At 47.6% G+C, this 17831-nt stretch overlaps 1 protein-coding gene across 2 annotated transcripts in view; it reads left to right on the top strand.

Annotated features, from left to right (window-relative positions):
- TMEM132C (transmembrane protein 132C) overlaps nucleotides 1-16022 on the top strand; it is a 166636-nt gene extending 150614 nt beyond the window's left edge. For both annotated transcript variants that reach the window (XM_088064946.1, XM_088064947.1), the window contains exons 6-9: nucleotides 7249-7454; nucleotides 7859-8132; nucleotides 8782-8973; nucleotides 14826-16022. In XM_088064946.1, the coding sequence (XP_087921072.1) occupies nucleotides 7249-7454; nucleotides 7859-8132; nucleotides 8782-8973; nucleotides 14826-16022 (1869 nt within the window). The remainder of the gene's footprint in view (nucleotides 1-7248; nucleotides 7455-7858; nucleotides 8133-8781; nucleotides 8974-14825) is intronic.
- The last annotated feature ends 1809 nt before the right edge of the window (nucleotides 16023-17831 follow it).

Below are 17831 nucleotides of genomic sequence, written 5' to 3'. Positions count from 1 at the left end.
TTTAAGATCTATCTGCAAAGAGCAGGTAACAGTTTCCCAGTGGTAATCACGGTCCCAGGGCAGCTCAGTGCACAGTTTGTGTCCTGTGTGAATGTGCTGACTGCTACTCCTTTTACTTCTTTTATTGTCTCACAGTTCCCAGTCTTTACTTCCAAATTTACAGCTGATTTCATGAACTTTAAATGCCTTTGAGTGCTCTAGACCTTCACACAGTGGTCCAACCTTTTAAAAGTGGACACAAAATTTATTATAGCACTAAAAAGGAAGCAAAAGCCAAATTTTATTTCGCTAAGCTGGAATTTACCAATAGAATCCATCTATCTGGATCCATTACTGGTAATTGCAGCTGCCTGCATAGGCTCCTTTCCATCTGCTGGGAATTTGGGTGGAACGTGGCTGACTTTGCTGATGCTTTTGTGCTGTTTGCTCGGGAGCAAACCCTGCTCAGGGCTCCTGCATCACCTGCAGGAACAGGTGTGCTTTCCTGCTGAGAGGAACACACAAAGCCCCTTCCCCTGCAGCTTTGTGTTTATGTTTGGAGCTGATGCAGATGCAGCTCCCACTGCCCACACCCAGGAGCAGCCTGAGAGCCCCGGCCAGCAGCAGCTGGGAGTCCAAACCTGGATTTCCGATGGCTCCTCCTTCCCCTTCTGTCATTTGTGTCAGACTGAGCAGCTTTAAAAACAGGGAAGAAAGTCACAGCATGGAAGTGCCATTGTTTGGCTGCTCTGAAGCCCCGTGACTTTGAAGGTTTTTCTTCTGGCCAATCTGTTGTGCTGTATTCTGAACAGGGTTACAAACAAAGTCCAACTCCCCACCCTTCTCCATACTTTCCATAGTCCTGTGATTGATGGGATCAAAATACATCAGCAGAGCAGCAGGACTTCAGAGGAGCTTTATAAAAATGAGGCTTTACCACACCTTTCTGTCAGATGCCAGCAGAGCAAAGAGGGCAGCAGTGGATGGAGCTGTCACAGGAGATGTCCTGTCAGGAATGGTCACCCCCAGCAGTCAGCCTTTGTGCAGAATGAAACTCCAGATGGGCATGGACTGAGGTACTGTCAGCAATAAAAGCTGTAAATACCTTGCCATCATGTAATAGGCAAAACTTGCAAGGGCAGCTGAAGAAACTTTTAAACCATATCCTCGCAGAGTTCCCTGTTCCCTCGTGCCTTCCCCCAGCTCCCCGCCTGCACTGGGGGTGGAGAACCAGTACAGCCCAAAGGAAAAACCAGAGCAGCAGTTTCAGCACCTCAGCTTCCACAGAAAATGCTTCAAAATCCCCTCCAAAGCTTCAAGATCAAGACTTGGGGAGGAAACGGGAGAAACAACATCTGTCTTGTGCCAGCTGCAGATGTGACTTTGCTCCAGACCTGTCTGAGAAATGCCATCAGAAGAGAGGATGGTTTGATTCCGCTTTGCTTTTCTGCCCCTGGTTGTAATTTACTCGTGAATCTGTGCATTGTGGATACACACTGAGTTAGGAAATGAGAAGCACTGTGACGGTCTCAAATGCACAACTACTGCCCAAACTGTGTAGATGGAATTAAAAGTCATTTCTCCCTGGGATCCTGCCTTGCCAAGCAAGATATCTGAGGCCATGTGCATATATGGGCTGGCATGTCCCCAGTGAGCAGGAGCCAGGCTCTCTGTTTGTCCCCATTTCCAGAAATTGCTTGACTGGAGAGTGCACAAAACAAGGCAGATTTTGGGTTCTGTGCTAATGTGAGCTGCAGAGAGCTCCTGTGGCTCAGCACAGCTCCAGCCCAGCTTCAAAAGCTGGTCATTTGGGAGCAAATAGATGCCCTCCAGTCTCAGCTGGCATTTTGTGCCCCTTTTACTCTCTCAGTTCTGTCGTAGTGAATGATATTCAGTGAGTTAAATGTACTGCTGCTGCTCTGCAAGGCTGCCTCTGAAATCTGTGTAATGAGATTAGATAATGTACAGCCTTTTCCCTAAGAAAAGCTCTCTTGCTTTGGGGGGTTTCTGCTTAGTTTTGCTAATCTGGCTGCAGATTCTGAAAACGCAGACCCTGCTCGGCAGAGAGAGCCCGAATTGCATCCAAAGCATGGCCCTGCTTTTAGGGAGTTCTCCTGCTCAGTGCTGGGGCTGCTGTTGCTGTGGGTTGCTGGGAGCTGTGCCTGAGGCCACAGGGCCGCAGCAGCCTTGCAGCAGCCTTGCAGCAGCACTCAGCCCTGTTAGCCACGGGGAGCTGCAGCTTGCTCACTCTGAGGCTGCCACCAGTTAATGAAGTTAATTCTGCCCCGCTCCCCGTGCCCAGAATGGGAATTGTGCTCCTCAGCCAGCTCAAGGATCTGTTCTTACGGGGGGTCACAGGTGGAAGGAACTCTCAGGGTTATTGTCACACATAATGTGAGCAAAGCAAGCCTTGGCAGTGTTCAGGGGAGGGTTTCCCAGCCTGCAGGGCTCTGGGTACCTGAGCTGCAAAGCTGCACAGCCAGGGGGGCTCAGCCCAGCCACTGGAGCAGTCAGCAGCTCCTGGAATGAGCTTTGCATTCTGAACGCTGCTCTAACGCTGTCACAAAGCTGGAAACAGCACACAAGAGCTCAGGGCTGAAGCTTTAACTTTCATCAGACTTAAGGAGTTTAATTTGAAAAAATGAATAGTGTGGGCCTTGAGACAGCTTCAGTTTTCCACTAGGTTACTGATTATTCAGGATTATGCAGCCAGGCATTGAAATCCTTCTTAGGAAGCCTAATGTTCATGTAGCAGAGGATTTCCTTTGTGTATAAGACCATGGTGTTTAATTGGAATCAAGGCTGGAGAGCCACACCGAGTCTCTCTTTCAAAACCTGTAGAATTTAATAGAGGATAATTCCCTTTCTACAGAGGATGTTGTTAAAAAGGAGAAATTCTATAGCAAGGACACGGATATCCAAAAAGCTCGTGGAATGATTATCACTGTCTAATATTTCCTATAAATTGCAATCCCTATAAAGTGCTGTGTGGTGAATGAGTGATCCTGGTGCTCTGTGTTCCTTAATGGAATGAATGGCTGCTCCCAGAGCTTGACCTCCCTGAGCTCCAGGTGCCTCCCTGTGTGTCGGTGATGACACTGAGCTAAACACGAGGAGTCTCGTGTAGGCAAAGTGCTGAACACCACTATTCTTTACTGATTAATTAGCCTGGAATTTTTTTTTTCCGCTGAAATTGAGATTCCTTTAAGAGGCACTGGAAAAAGCTCTCTGCTCACAGAAGTGCTGTCATAAATATTTAAACATTTATGTAACCTTTGAATATTTTAGCAACATTTACATTAGTAGAACAGAAATGGGTAAATGGGTTTACAGACAAAAATGCAAGATTCTGAACCCGATGAAGACAAGCAGGACATCCACTGTTACCACATCTCCTCACCTCTGCTCAGTCCTGAAACCACACAGAATATCCCAAAAATGGACTGATGCTGCTCAGTTTTTCAGTCTCCATAAACCTGACAGGGTTGCTGCATTGAAAACTTCTCCTTTTGTCCTTCTGAACTGTCCTTCAGAGACTGGGCTGGTGTCTCCAGAGGTGAAAACCACTGGGAGAATAAACAAGCTTGGACTAGAGCAGACTCACAGAGGCAGCCACTCATTTATTTTTGGGTTTTATCCTTGTCATTCCTTCCACTCCTGTGTACAGCAGACACGAGCCAGGACAGACAGTGCTTTGAGTTCACCATCTTTAGAGAGGCAGCCTGAGCTTGTATGTGACGTGAAATTTGTCTGTCTAAAACTACCTGAATTACCTAATTACTGCTAAAATTACCAGCAGTAATGGAAGGAAGATTTCTCAGGAATCTGCAGTGGAATTGAACCCAGCAAACCCAGTGTTGTCCAGAGGTGCCAACAGCCCCTCTGAGGCCGTGGTGGCCAGGGCAGAGCCTCGTCACACCCTTGGTGTGGCCTCCAGCAGCTCCTGCTCCCTTCTTGTGGTTCTGCAGGACAGAGGTCGTGGTGGGATCAAAAAATCTGAAATGGGGAAGTGAAGGGGGACCCTGAGGTTCTGCATTTGGCTGGTAACAGTTCCAGGAATATCCTTAAATTCCACTGCAGGCAGTCTGCTGATTGCCAGGGGAGAGGGACGTGCCCTCCCCAGATCACAGAGTGCCACAGGTAGCGACTCAGGAGTGACTCTCTCTTGATTTCCAGGCAGCAGTTTTCTCTGTCAGCTCAATAAAATGTGATTTGTTGCAGAGAGAATCTGTCCAAGTCATCTGGAAAGGCAATGGCCTTTGTTACAAGGGGGCACAAAAATATAATGCCAGGAAAAAGACAAAGAAAAAGCCTCCAGGGAATTGTGCTTAGCCCTGTCTTTTGCTGTCTGCTTCTTTATTTTAGTTTTAATCTGGAGAAAGAAGTTAGGAAAACAGAAAAAAGGGAAAAGTAGCTGAATGCAGCTTAATAATGAAAGAAACTGCTGAAATAGCATCAGAGAGCTCTTTAAAATGCAAAACTTCTTGCTGATCTGCTAAGCAGGAAAGAAAAAACCCAATCACTTAAAGGTGGTGGCTGAGCAGGCTTTCCCTTCATCATTGCTCACTTCTTCTGATGCCAGAGATAAAAAGCACTTTCAGAGGGAGGATGTTTTCATAGTAAAAGCATAAATACTACAGGAGATGAGAGACACCTCACTGCTCACCATCTCCAGCTTCTGTTAGAAACTTCCCTGGCCTGGAGTGGGCAGGACCCACAGCTGAGAGATTGTCCATGATGTTCCCTGACCTGCCAGAAGCGTTGGCAAAAGCCTGGAGGAAAGCAGAAAAGTACTTCTATCAAAAACTATTAAACAAATATGCATTTTTAATTTAAAAAAAAAAAAAGGAAAGAGCAGAGCAGGATGTGTAGGGACATGAGCAGTGCTGGTTCCTGGGGAAGAGAAGAATGTTTTTCACAATGCAGCTCCTAAAGAGCTGCCAGTGCTGCTGATGCATGTCCAGTAATAAATACCAACTGGAGACTTTGAAAGGCTTGCTGGTGCCTCCTTAGGCTGCTGTGTCCACTTGTTCAGCCATTTGTTTGTGGCATACCCATGAAGGCTGATAGCAGCTTTCCAAATACAGATGGAGATTGGATCTCAGCCCAGAACCATTTTGGAATTGCAGTTTTGCTCCTGTTGTTATTCTTTTTCTTTTCCCAACAGTTAGATTTGTTCAGTTACTGACAACACTGAGCTTTAGACAATATAAAATCATACATCTGCACCAGACCTGGCCAGTCTGAAGCTGAGCATGTTGTCTGAAATCTTTTATCTGCACGAGCAAGGGCTTTGCATGATGCATAAATAAGCAGAAGAAAGTTCAGGACAGCAGTGGCTGTTGCTCCAAGCAGAGTTCAGTTGGATTTTGCTGCCAAGCCTCCCAAACAGTCGTGCTCAAAGGAAAACAAGGCTCAAGAGCTTTCTCTGAAGCTGCTTTGTGGAATGTCCCAGAGCTGGGATGGACACAGGGGCTGAGTGTCCCTGGAGTGTCCCAGGGGCTGCTCACTGCTCTAGGCACAAACAGCTCCCTGGGCAGGAGCCTGGGGCTGTGGCTTCTGACACGCAGCCCTTGCTTGCCTGCAGCTGGAGCTGTTTGATGAGAAACAGTCTGGATGATTCCTCTCGCAGGGTGAAGCTGCTGCAGACAGCACAGGAAGAACAAGCAGCCCATCTAGGGGTGTGTTCTGAATACCTGCCTGCTGTTGTGTGGGGTGTTACACATGTGGTTGGGTTCCTCACGGCCTCTGCTGCTCAGTGCTTTTAGATTAGAGCAAACAGTCATTCTGAAACAGCCTGCTGTGAACTAAACCTTTTCCTGTACTGCCATTCGAGTTAATAGATGGAAAATTAGGCCATGCCATTCACAGTGCTAAAATGAAGATGTTTCTGCCCCCTTCAGGCTTCTTCTCTTCAGGTGGTCTGAGGGAGAAGCCTGGGGAGAGGGATGGGTCAGGTATGGCAGCACATGGTAGTGCTTCAGTCAGCAGAGCTGTTAGAGCATAACCCAGCGAGGGAATGAGGCAGAGAAGTGTTTGTATTTTGTTCTCTGAAGTTTCTGCAGTGCCTAAACCCAAGAGAGGACACAAACAGGGGGTGTGTGTCACACCAGGAGCAGTTCAGCTCTGCATCTGTGGTCACAGGGGACATCCATCTGTTGGATTGGGCTGGGGACATCAGCCCTGCCAGCTGATAATCTTCATTTGGATAAAACGCTATTGGGGATGGATAAAAGGGAGCAGATGATAATATAAATATATGTTCAGGTGGGGACATGCATTTCCACCATTACCGGTGCTCGTTAGGGGTGATGAAATAGAATTGTGACAGGATGGGAGCAAGAGCAGGAGCTGGGATGTGCTGGGTTTGCTGTTAATTTCTGCAGACATACCAGCTCATTTAGTAATGTAACAGCTCCCATTGCTCACCACTTAATGTATGATTAATGTGCCACAGGATTTCCCCAGACATTTATGACACCTTTAGGAATAGAAATGACAATGACTTTATCACATGGAGTCACTTCATACTATCTGCATCTCTCTTAATGATTTATATATCCAGGAGTGATTTTATCACTAGTACTCAGTAACATAATAAATGAGAAAACTCAATGGTCTGTAAATTACAACACTGATTAAAGAAGTGATTACTGATATAACTCTTACATGGCTGTGATAATGCTTGCTTATATTTCAGGACAGCATTTACATATTAATGATAAATCTGCTGTAGTGTTTAGAAATACTTTACAGCTTTAATCAAAATGTAAACATTTATAAACAGATAATGTTTATTGCAGAGGAAATGAGTCGACTTCTGTTACTCTTCAGTGGGTGAAATCTACTGCAGAGCCAGTCTGGAAAGCAGCATCACTCCCCAGTGGGGGTCATCTTCAGGGTAGAGCTTGGATTGGCTGCTTGCCCCTGTGGAGACCAGTTTGGCTTTGCTGGGTTCCTCTTGACCAGGCTGGGAAGGAGCTTTGCTCATTAAGAATTCCCCAGCACTGCCATGGGTTTGTAGCTCACTGCATCGCAGACAGAAAATCAACCGCAGGCTTCACAAATAGCGTCCAGTCTTTAGGCATCTCCAGCATAATTGTGCCTCCTGAGCCAGGGAAGGGTTTTGTGTTCAGCTGCTCCCGCTGGAAAAGGCCATCATTAACAGGCATAAGGAGAAGGGAGCCTTTTCTGCTGGTTTGGGGGTTACTCTTGGAGCTTGTCACAGTGATCACCTTTGCTCCTTCCCCTGTCTCTTGCCCCTCTCAGGTTTCTGACAGGTGTGACTATGTTTTTGTCAACGGCAAGGAGATGAAAGGCAAGGTGAATGCTCTGGTGAACTTCACCTATCAGTACCTGAGCGCTCCCCTGCAGATGACGGTGTGGGTGCCACGCCTGCCCCTCCAGATCGACATTTCTGACACTGAGCTCAGCCAGATCAAAGGCTGGAGGGTCCCCGTTGTTTCCAACAAAAGGTGGGTGTGAGTCTGTGCCTCTCCTGGGTGATCTGTGAAAGGAGTGTTCCCTAAAGGAGCAGCGCTGGAAGCCCCAGCTCTGCACCGGGCACCTGCACATAAAATAAAGCTTTAAAAGCTGTGGGACTTCTGCTCCTGTGCGTGTCTGTCTCGGGCAGCAAAATCCAGTGTGGGACTCTGGAAAGGGCCACTGGCAGAGCTGTTGTTTGGAGATGGCAGCACAGATGGAAAAGTGGCACAGTCCAGGAGTGTGGTCCTTCATCATGTCAGGTGGCCAAGGGCAGTCCAGAACTCCAGAAGGGAGGGCTCTGAGCGAGGGGGCACTCCCCGTTAGCACTCCAGTGTCAGCTGTCACTGCTGTTCTCCAGCCCATTTCTCTGTGCTTTGTTCTCTCCTGGCACCAGGCCCACCAGGGACAGCGATGACGAGGACGAGGACGAGCGCAGGGGCAGGGGCTGCACCCTGCAGTACCAGCACGCCATGGTCAGGGTGCTGACGCAGTTCGTGGCCGAGGACTCGGGCCCCTGGGGGCAGCTCAGCTTCCTGCTGGGCTCCGACTGGCACTTCGACATCACAGACCTGGTCAGGGACTTCATGAAGCTGGAGGATCCTCACATTGCCAAGCTGCAGGAGGGCAGGATCCTGGTGGGCCGGGAAGTGGGGATGACCACCATGCAGGTACTGCTGTGGGCAGGGCTGCTGGGCTCAGCCTGGGGCTGGCACACACTGCCAGGCCCTCCCAGAGCCTCAGGGGTTAAACACTAAAGCATGGAGGGTGACCAGAGCTCATCTGTGGGTGTGAGGAAGGTGGAGAAGACAGAACTGGCTATCCATAGTTCCCTAGAGAGCAGCATGGCCCTTAGTCTCAGCAAAGGGGAGGATCTTCTACTGTCTCGATGTTCCATCAGAAACAGAAAAATCTGGAGGAACAAGAATTTCCAAGCCTAGAGATGAAGGACAAATCCTAGGCTGGTAACTTCCCTTTGAAGCAGTTGGGAGGTTTAATGAGCTCATCCACATGAGTGGGAAGACAGAATAACAGAAGTGAATTTTAAATCCACTCTTGTGGTGAAATAATGCCATTATAACAGCAATAATGCCCCAATAGCACCACTGGGATAGGACAGCTCCCAGTCGTGGATGGCTCTCAGCCATAAGCTCTCCACTCAGGTTTTCTGACCCTGCTGATGAAATCAGGCTCCCTTTTCCATGTGCTCTTCATTTCTGTGCATAAAGCTTTGGAGACAAGAAGGGATGATGACCTTAAGAGAGGTTGCATTAATTGATCAGCCTTTTCCTAAGTCGATTCTTGTGTGTTTCTCCAAAGGTTTTGTCTCCTCTGTCTGACTCCATCCTGGCAGAGAAGACAGTGACTGTGCTGGATGACAAAGTGACCATCACAGACCTGGGGGTGCAGCTGGTGTCTGGGCTTTCTCTCTTCCTGCAGCCCAGTGCAGCCACCAGCAGGGCCATTGTGGCCACAGCCGTCGCCCAAGAGCTGCTGCACACTCCTAAGCAGGTAATGCACACTCTGAATTTACTCCAGGGGCAGCATTTTATCAGTGGAAGGTACAGATGGTAATCCATAGCAAGGTTAGAATTTATTCTTCAGGTGTAGTCCGTGTCCATGTTAAGTGCTTTCCTCTGCAGATTCTCTGGAACTGCCTGGTCATTTCTTCCCTTCAGGCCCTGGTTCTGAGCAGTGCATCTCCATCAGCAGAAAACGAGACAGGAATAGATTCCACACTGGGAAATAAATGGAAGGAAATGGCGTAGGAGTGACCTATAGAGACACAGACATCTTTTCCTTTCATTTGCAGTTTGAATGAAGGATATAACATTAAAGTCACTTTCCCTTAGAAAATTTAATGCAAATGTGGGAATGTTTGTGGCTAAATTTTGCAAAAAGTGACTCATGATTTGGAGTGCATCAGCTGAGATCCTGACTGAGCTGGAATTTTGAAGGCAAATGCTGAGTGTTTTCTGAAAATCAAGCCCTTTTGAAAGAGGGTTTTTTCCAAGGAGACAGCCCAGGACTAAGGCTGTACTTGAACATTGTGAGGACTTCATTATTTAAGTACAAGTTTATAAAAAGAACCAAATAACTCATGAAAACCTTACTGATGCAACTGAAAAACAAAATCCAGAATTCTTGCTGTGGCTTTCTTTCAGTGTCTATAATGACTGGATTATTTAGTTATAATGACCACACGAAGCACAAAGCAGCCAAAACATAAGTCCTGAAAAGTTGGCAGTTTCTCCATAAATACAAAGCACTCTAAAGAAGATAAGCCAATATTGTTTTACCTTGGATGCTTTAAGTGAGATACCTTTATCTGTAGCTGAGCAACTAATGACTTGCTGTGACAAGGTGACCTTGAGGGATGCTGAGCCCGTATATTATTTTTTAATCAATAGGGAATTCATGGGCTCTGAAAAGTGGATCAGTGATTTAGGTGCCTAAAAAATAGACACAGGTTGCCCAACTTTTAATTATCAAAGATGAAGTATCTTCAGAAAATTTGGAAACTGTAGCTGTGAGTAATCTATTTTTGGTGGCCATCTGCTCAGGTAGGAAAGCTGTTCCATTTGGCTTGCTGATGGTTGTTAAATCAACACTGTCATCTTAAAGGCTTCTCCAAAATGTAAACAAAATAAAACCTCCAGTGTTTAAGTGTTTTCTGATCTATGTGAGCTTCGAGGCCTCCCAAAGCTCAGCTGGCTCTGCAGGGAAACTCCCAGTCCTCTCAAGATTTTTTGTCACTGTAGGGTTTTCACGAGGTCTAATGAGCTGAAATGGGTCAGTGAAGAAAGAAGAAACGAGCCTCTAATAAAGAGCTCTGTGCATTGATGTATCCCTCAGTGCTACTGGGGAGCTGCAGACATTTTCTCAGGCCAGAGGAGCAGTGCTGGTGCTGTCCAGAACCAGAAGCCGGGTTCTGGTGTTTCCAAAGCCTGGGGATCCGGATCCAGCCCTGGGGCTGGGACTGGGGCTGGGGCTGGGGCTGGGGCTGGGGCTGGGGCTGGAGCTGGGGCTGGGACTGGGACTGGGGCTGGGGCTGGAGCTGGAGCTGGGACTGGGGCTGGGACTGGGGCTGGGGCTGGAGCTGGGACTGGGGCTGGAGCTGGGACTGGGGCTGGGGCTGGGGCTGGAGCTGGGACTGGGGCTGGAGCTGGGACTGGGGCTGGGGCTGGGGCTGGAGCTGGGGCTGGAGCTGGGGCTGGGGCTGGGGCTGGAGCTGGGACTGGAGCTGGGGCTGGGACTGGAGCTGGGGCTGGGACTGGAGCTGGGGCTGGGACTGGGGCTGGAGCTGGGACTGGGGCTGGGGCTGGAGCTGGGACTGGGGCTGGGGCTGGGGCTGGGGCTGGGACTGGAGCTGGGGCTGGGACTGGAGCTGGGGCTGGAGCTGGGACTGGAGCTGGGGCTGGGACTGGAGCTGGGGCTGGGACTGGAGCTGGGACTGGAGCTGGGGCTGGGGCTGGGGCTGGGGCTGGAGCTGGGACTGGGGCTGGGGCTGGGGCTGGGGCTGGGGCTGGGACTGGGGCTGGCTGCTCCCCCTCTGCTGGGAGGGGAGGGTGCCCAGCACCCTTGGTCAGGAGAACAGCCTGGGGTCACTGCCCTGTCCCTGCTCTTGGGATGCTCTGGTCCAGCTCGTGGCCTTCGTGCCTGACAATGCACTGACATCTCACAGTTAGTAACAGATATTAGGAGGGGTTTTATGGTGTGGGTTCATTACCCCATCCTGGCAGTGTAAGTTACACTTCAGTTGTATTTATATCTTCTTTGGGCTGACAGAGCAATGGAATGGCTCACAGGAACGACAAAGGAATTCAGCAGCATGGGAAAGGGAGAAGGGGTGCATTGTTAGATAAGAATCTGAATTCTTCCCTTGCAAATACAAGCAAATTCCCACTGGAAAGGAATGTCACATTAGCAGATTGGACAAAAAGGAAAGAGAGAAATACACAGTGGGGGAATGCATGGTTTGAATTAAGATCTGAGTCTTGGCTGCCTTTCATTTCCACATCATAACGATCAAGCCCAATCTTTACTACACAAGCCACAGGCTTAAAAATAAATGCACATGTAATACTTTGATATTTCATGAGATAAAATTGTTAGGGAAATCCATTCCAGCATTCAAGTCCCCAGACAGAACAATCAGAGCTGGTCTAAGAGGAGCTGCTGAGAACAGTATTCCTTTGCCTTTATTTGGGGGAGGGATGTATTTGTTTTCTGCAGAGCCAACCATTTCTTTCCTCTGATGTCCTGCCTCACTCCAGGACCCTTGCAGCTGACCCCAGCAATTGAGGGTTTATTCACAAATACTTTTATTGGTGCTATGGTGAATGAAGACCAATAAAAGGCCGCTTTATTCTGAGCATGGAATAAAATCAAATATCCTGATCTGTGTTTCTAAGCAGCAGAATTCTCTAAAATGCAAGCAGTTTATCCCAGAAGGTTTATCAAATGGTATCTTTGGGCTGATAAGCCACAGTGTAATTCAAGGGCAGAGAAGGCGGTGGAACTGCCACAGGTCAAGAGCTGAAATGACACCTGTAATGGGGGGAGAGAACAGCAAAGGCACAAGGGAGAATTTAGACAAAATACGTCTTGATAAAGCTTTTTATGTGCTTAAGGAAAGCCTGGTGATAATCAACAGTGGTTGTGGGAAGCAGTTTCTCCATCTCTGGGCTGGATTTTGCTGTCATTAACATGACCTAATGAACATTCTCTGACTCACTTCACATCACAGCGCTGCAAATCATCCCTGTGGGTCATTGTTCTGCAGCTGAGCACTCTGTGTGTGTGTGAAGGGAAGAGAGAGGAAAAGTGGGGGAAAAGAAAGGCTGGAAAGCAAGATAATCCCTCAAACTCTTTGTTTATGCTTGATAATTAAAGAGCAAGGACATTTGTCACCTCAGAGTTGAGGGCATGAGACGAGGGGCAGCAACTTTGCAGGTGAGAAGGCTCCAATCCATCTTCATCTTGTGAGAGTAACTGGAGGACCTTGTCACAGATTTGGAGGGGATTTATTGATGTGGTACACAGGATTTGCAGAAACAGCTCCTTTAAGGACATGGCACTAAATCATTTCCTTTTTCTCTCTTCTTTTCTTTTTAGCTTTTCAGAATTTATAATCATTTGGGAAATTCACTTCCTTGCCCTGCCTTTGGCTTTCCTTTAATGATGTGAATGAGAGGAGATGATCTCTTGCCAAATAGAATGTTTGGGCTGATACAATATATTTTGGCAGGATTTTAAACTCTCTCCCTCTTTCTCTCATTTGTTTTCTTTCCCTTCTAATTAATGTTGTCCATACTATGGGCATGACAACGTTGTTTTGTGAAAAAAATTGGTTCCTCCTATGAAGAAATTCTCTTGGAAATAAAAAACATCAGTTCTGGTAGAAAATAATGGCTAAGCCAGTGCACACCTCTGTTATCTACAGTAAATCACACGTGGGCCTGCAAATTTCAGCTGACTGCCATCTCATTTTTCTGTCTCTGCTTCGTAAAACCAGGAATGCAGAATTGTAGAGCAGTGGCGTAAAGAATAAAAGTTGCTTTGAAGTTGCTGGCAACTTTGTCCAGATGCACAAAGGATTTAGTGCCGTGAATCCCCTGGCAGAGATGTGGAGCTGTGGTGCCACCGTTTCCAGCCCTACCTGGAGTGGATCTTACAGGGCACTGATGATGTGCTGGAAGTGATGCTGGTGTTTTCCCTGGCTCAGGGTGATGAAAAGCCAGCGTGCTTTCCCCAGTGGCACGTGAGGCTGACCTTGGTTTTGGGGAGAAGGCAGGCAGCAGGGTGCTGAACTGCCTGAGGAGGTGAATCTCTGCACATATCCATTAAAAAAAACCCTTTGCTTTCCTGTGACCAGGGTTGCTCTGCTATAGATTTCTGTGATAGAAATTCGAGCTGTGCCCTGCAGCTCTGTGTTTGTCTGTTCAGCTATTTCAGGGTTATTTCTCTAATGAAAGATCAGATGTTTTAATTTCCTTATGCAGTTCACCCTTCCCAGCTTCTGAGTTACCCTGGCTCCATTTCAGCTCTTTGAAGTAAATTTGAATCACCAAGAACTTTGTCTTCTTTCCTGTTGTGCCACAACTTATTTTTCTTCTTTCAGTCCCTCAAGTACTTGCTGACAGTGCTTTGGAAATCAAATATCCAGTACAGCCCAACCTTCTGCCCAGCTAAATGCCTCTTACTGTTTTCATTGAAAAGCTTTAAATTCAGCTGGAAGGGTAGCAATTCTCTTTGTTTATAACCACAGCATAACAAATTGCAGCCAATTGAAAACCATATTAAGTTGTAAATTTGTGTTATGACTGGACATTAACAGGGTGGCAATGTTTTTCCCCGGTGCTGATTTTTCAGCCCAGTTGTTCTGATGTACCCAAGTGTGAAGTTATTAAAGCCATTTGTGGTTTAAGTGTGAGAAGGAAAGAGCTTCACTTTTGTGGGAAGTTGCACTCTGGCAATCTGCCTGGCCGTCTGCTGGCTGCACAGGCAAGACATAGAGCAAATGAAAAATTAAAGAAATGTCCTGCAAAGAAAGCTATTGAGATGTGGAGAAGTAAATATCTGTGTCATCTGGATAGGATTTCACTTGGCAAAGAGCTGACCTCTGGCTTTGTGTTTGCTTCTAATGATGACTTCTGACAGTGCTACCTGCAGAGCACAAAGACAGACCAATTAAATCCAGACCATTTGTATTTTTATTGTAGAGATCATGCCAGAATCCCCATCCTCCTCTTACTGACACAGGAATTTGGTGGACTTTTTAATTGTCTCAAGGATAAAATGTGTTCACTTTAAACAAACCTTTCTCCAGCAAAATGGCAATTGTTCTGCGAGTCTTTTTCTTTCAGATGAATCTTCTGAATCTGCTCCAGCCATTCCCAGGATACTGTGGTGGCTCCTTACTCCTGCTAAGATACTTATTGCCTTAATTTGACAGCTCCTCATGACACCTGTGCATGTGGAACATGAGGAAAATAAGTGTTCTGTCAAGTGCCTCCGGTAATTTTTGTGATTTGCCTTTTTCGGCTTTTGTACGACAGGAATGACTTTCCTTCCAGAGCTTGTAAAATTGTAGCTTGCTAATGGGTACTTTGGTAATAAAGACACCTCAGATCAACTATTTTCTATGTCCTTGTGCAAAAGCATTTGCAGGAGGGTAACAGTGGAGCCCTTAGTGACGGATGTGGCCAGTTTCCTGCCCCATCAGTCGAGGCTTGCTGTGCTTTGAACGCAGCGCAGTCACCGTGGCCCGTTTCCTCAGCTGCCGGTCAGAGCTGAGAGATGGATGAGCTGCAGCGGCTCGGGCTGGTTTATTGTCTTTAACCATCTCCCTGTCCTTTCAGGAAGCTGTGGTAAGCACCTGGATCCAGTTCAGTGACAGCTCTGTTACTCCACTGGACATTTACGACCCCAAGGACTTCTCCCTGTCGGCCGTGTCGCTGGACGAGGCCGTGGTCTCCGTCCGCCACAGCCCTGCCCTGAAGTGGCCCGTTGTGGCAGCGGAGGGCGAGGGCCAGGGAGCGCTGATCAAGGTGGACATGATGATCTCTGAGGCCTGCCAGAAGTCCAAGAGGAAAAGCGTGCTGGCCGTGGGGAGCGGCAGCATCAAGGTGAAGTTCGGGCAGAACGACGCGGACGCGGACGCGGGCGGCGATTACGACGCGGACGAGATCGAGAACCACGCGAGCGACCGGCGCCACAAGGGCTCGGAGCAGGAGCGCCACGGGCAGGACGGGCGCTACTACGGGAGCTCCTCGGCAGAGAGGGACGAGGGGCCCCTCAGGAAGGTCAGCACCACGGCAAAGTCCATCCTCAAAAATAAAGTCGTCAAAAACAACCGGCTGGACGGCGGCAAGCTCTCGGACGACAGCCAGCTGCAGAACATCCCCATTGACTTCACCAACTTCCCCGCCCAGGTGGACCTGCCCAAAGGCGGTGCTGGCATGGAGGACAACGACCTGGTGCAGACACCCCGGGGCCTCAGCGACCTGGAGATCGGGATGTACGCTCTGCTGGGCGTCTTCTGCCTCGCCATCCTGGTGTTCCTCATCAACTGTGCAACATTTGCACTCAAGTACCGCCACAAGCAGGTCCTGGTGGAAGGACAGACCACCATGACGCACTCCCACGACTGGGTGTGGCTGGGCAACGAGGCAGAACTGCTGGAGAACGCGGCAGACGCGTCGCCTCAGCAGGACGAGCACACCACCATCATCGACCGGGGCTCGGCGAGCGAGGAGAGCAACCAGCTGCTGAACGGCAGCGCCCAGAAGAACACTCAGAGCCAGCTCCACAGGGCCGCAGACCCGGGGGGGAGGCTGGGCAAGGAGCACAAGGTGGAGCCTTTGCACTCGCCCACGTCCAAGAGGAAGCGGGTGAAGTTCACCACGTTCACCACCATCCCGCCCGATGACGGCCGCCCCACCGTCAACTCCATCCTCAGCAGTGACGATGACATTAAGTGGGTGTGCCAGGACATGGAGCTGGGGGACTCCAAAGAGCTACGAAACTACGTGGGGAAGTTCAAAGACAAAGCGTAGCTCCCTGCCGGGGTTTTGTTTGGGTTTAACCACACCTTGATGCCTTCAGTTCTACAGTATATATTGGGATGGGCACGGGGAGGGGAAGGGATCGCCAGGAGAAATGATGAGGCAGTTTTTATAATCAGGGAAAGAAATTTGCCAAACTCTCCGTGGTTTGTTTTTGTTTTTCACTTCGTTTTGTTGGGCTTTTTTGTTGTGGGGTTTTTGTTTTGTTTTGTTTTTTTTTCCCCCAGTGGTTTATTCTGCTACTCGTGGATTTAGGAAGTGGAATACAAATAGCAGAAAGGAACAAGGAAATGGTATGACCAATATGATGAACTGGGCAAGATGAGGTTGTGAAAATTCGTTTTATGGGTCATACAAATAATAATGATAGTAATATTTCACAGTACCAAAAATATCTGTAAAAAAATGAGAGAATATAAGAGCATGAAAAGAACAAGAGGCAAACAATAACTTGTTCTGGTTCCAATAAAACATCACAGTTATGGACATATGACCCACAGGGAGACTTTTTATATTGGTACTCAAGCCATTTCTTTTCATTCCTTTGGCTGAAATGAAGATGTGTCTTCGGCACTACGTGTGAAGGAGGAAGAAATCACCTGGTATTTTCATTTTTATTTTTCCATTTTTCTTGTAAATTGAAGCGGAATCATTTTCCCTCTTGTATTTTTCTTTTAAATATCTTGAAAACAGGAAAATTTAAAATTCAGTAAGTTCACAGTGGGCCAGGAACATGCTGTTTCTAAGTTAGCTGTAAACAGTCTCCTGTTATTTAAAGAATTCAGGGGATAAATACTGACTGATAATTTCCACGTGGTGTCTCTTCTGGAAGCCTGAGCCTCCATTTCACCCTAGCTACAAGGATGTTGTGTTTGGAAGAGTTTTCATTCTCCTTTCAGGTTTGGATTGTTTGTTTAGTTGCCCATTTTAAATTTCCACAACCAAAGTTCCTGCGTTTCAGCAAGGGAAGAAGGTGCTGGTTTTTGTTTTTGTTGGCTTCCACAAGTACCAAGCAATGGGAGTGCCCCACTGGTGCATCAGAAATGTCCCTGGAACTGAGACCTTCACAGGCCAGACACGGAGCCTGCACTCGGGTTCTTTGGGTTTGGGGTTTTTATTGCCAGGTTCATGAATTCACAATTGTGTGCTGTAATTTTCTGTTTCTTCTGATGTCACCAACTCTCATCAAGCTCCGAAAGCAAGAAGAAGAATTGACAGAAAGACCCTGATTGCCCCCAAACTTTTATTCCCTTGTACTGGGAGAGCTGGCCTCTGGGCACACCGTTGGGAGGGAGGGAAATATTGCTGAAGCAACATCAAGAAATAGCTGGAGCTATTTTATAGATTTATTTTTTTTTTTTTTTTGCCATTGGACCAGCTAAGACTGAAAGGTTTTGACTAGATTGTAAATCTGATGTTTTGCATAAACAAATACCAGCCCAGTAATAAATCAGAAGCAAATACAAAATAGAGATTTAATTAGTGATGTGAACTGGCAGAACTGCTTTGACTCAGTGCCAGTTCACATTCATGGAGGACACAGATCAAAATCCACTCGATGAGGAAACCACTGTCCTCCCAAACCTCTCCTGACTAAAAGGAGGTGGTAGAGCCAGCCTTTGGAAATCAGTATTATGTCCTGACTGTTAGCCAGAAGCACTTGCATCGTCCTGTCTTTGCCATGTGTTTTGTTCTTTTGGGTTTTTTAATTACTAAACTCCGTAGTTTGTTTTGTTTTTTTTTACTTGGACAAAGTCAATCCTGCCACCCAATAACATAGATGGACATTTTAACAAGATA

The sequence above is a fragment of the Pseudopodoces humilis genome, chromosome 20, assembly GCF_049639895.1.
Source record: "Pseudopodoces humilis isolate 2021_Gansu_Grassland_sample_001 chromosome 20, ASM4963989v1, whole genome shotgun sequence".
NCBI lineage: Eukaryota > Metazoa > Chordata > Aves > Passeriformes > Paridae > Pseudopodoces > Pseudopodoces humilis.
This window is presented reverse-complemented; position numbering and strand designations above follow the sequence as displayed.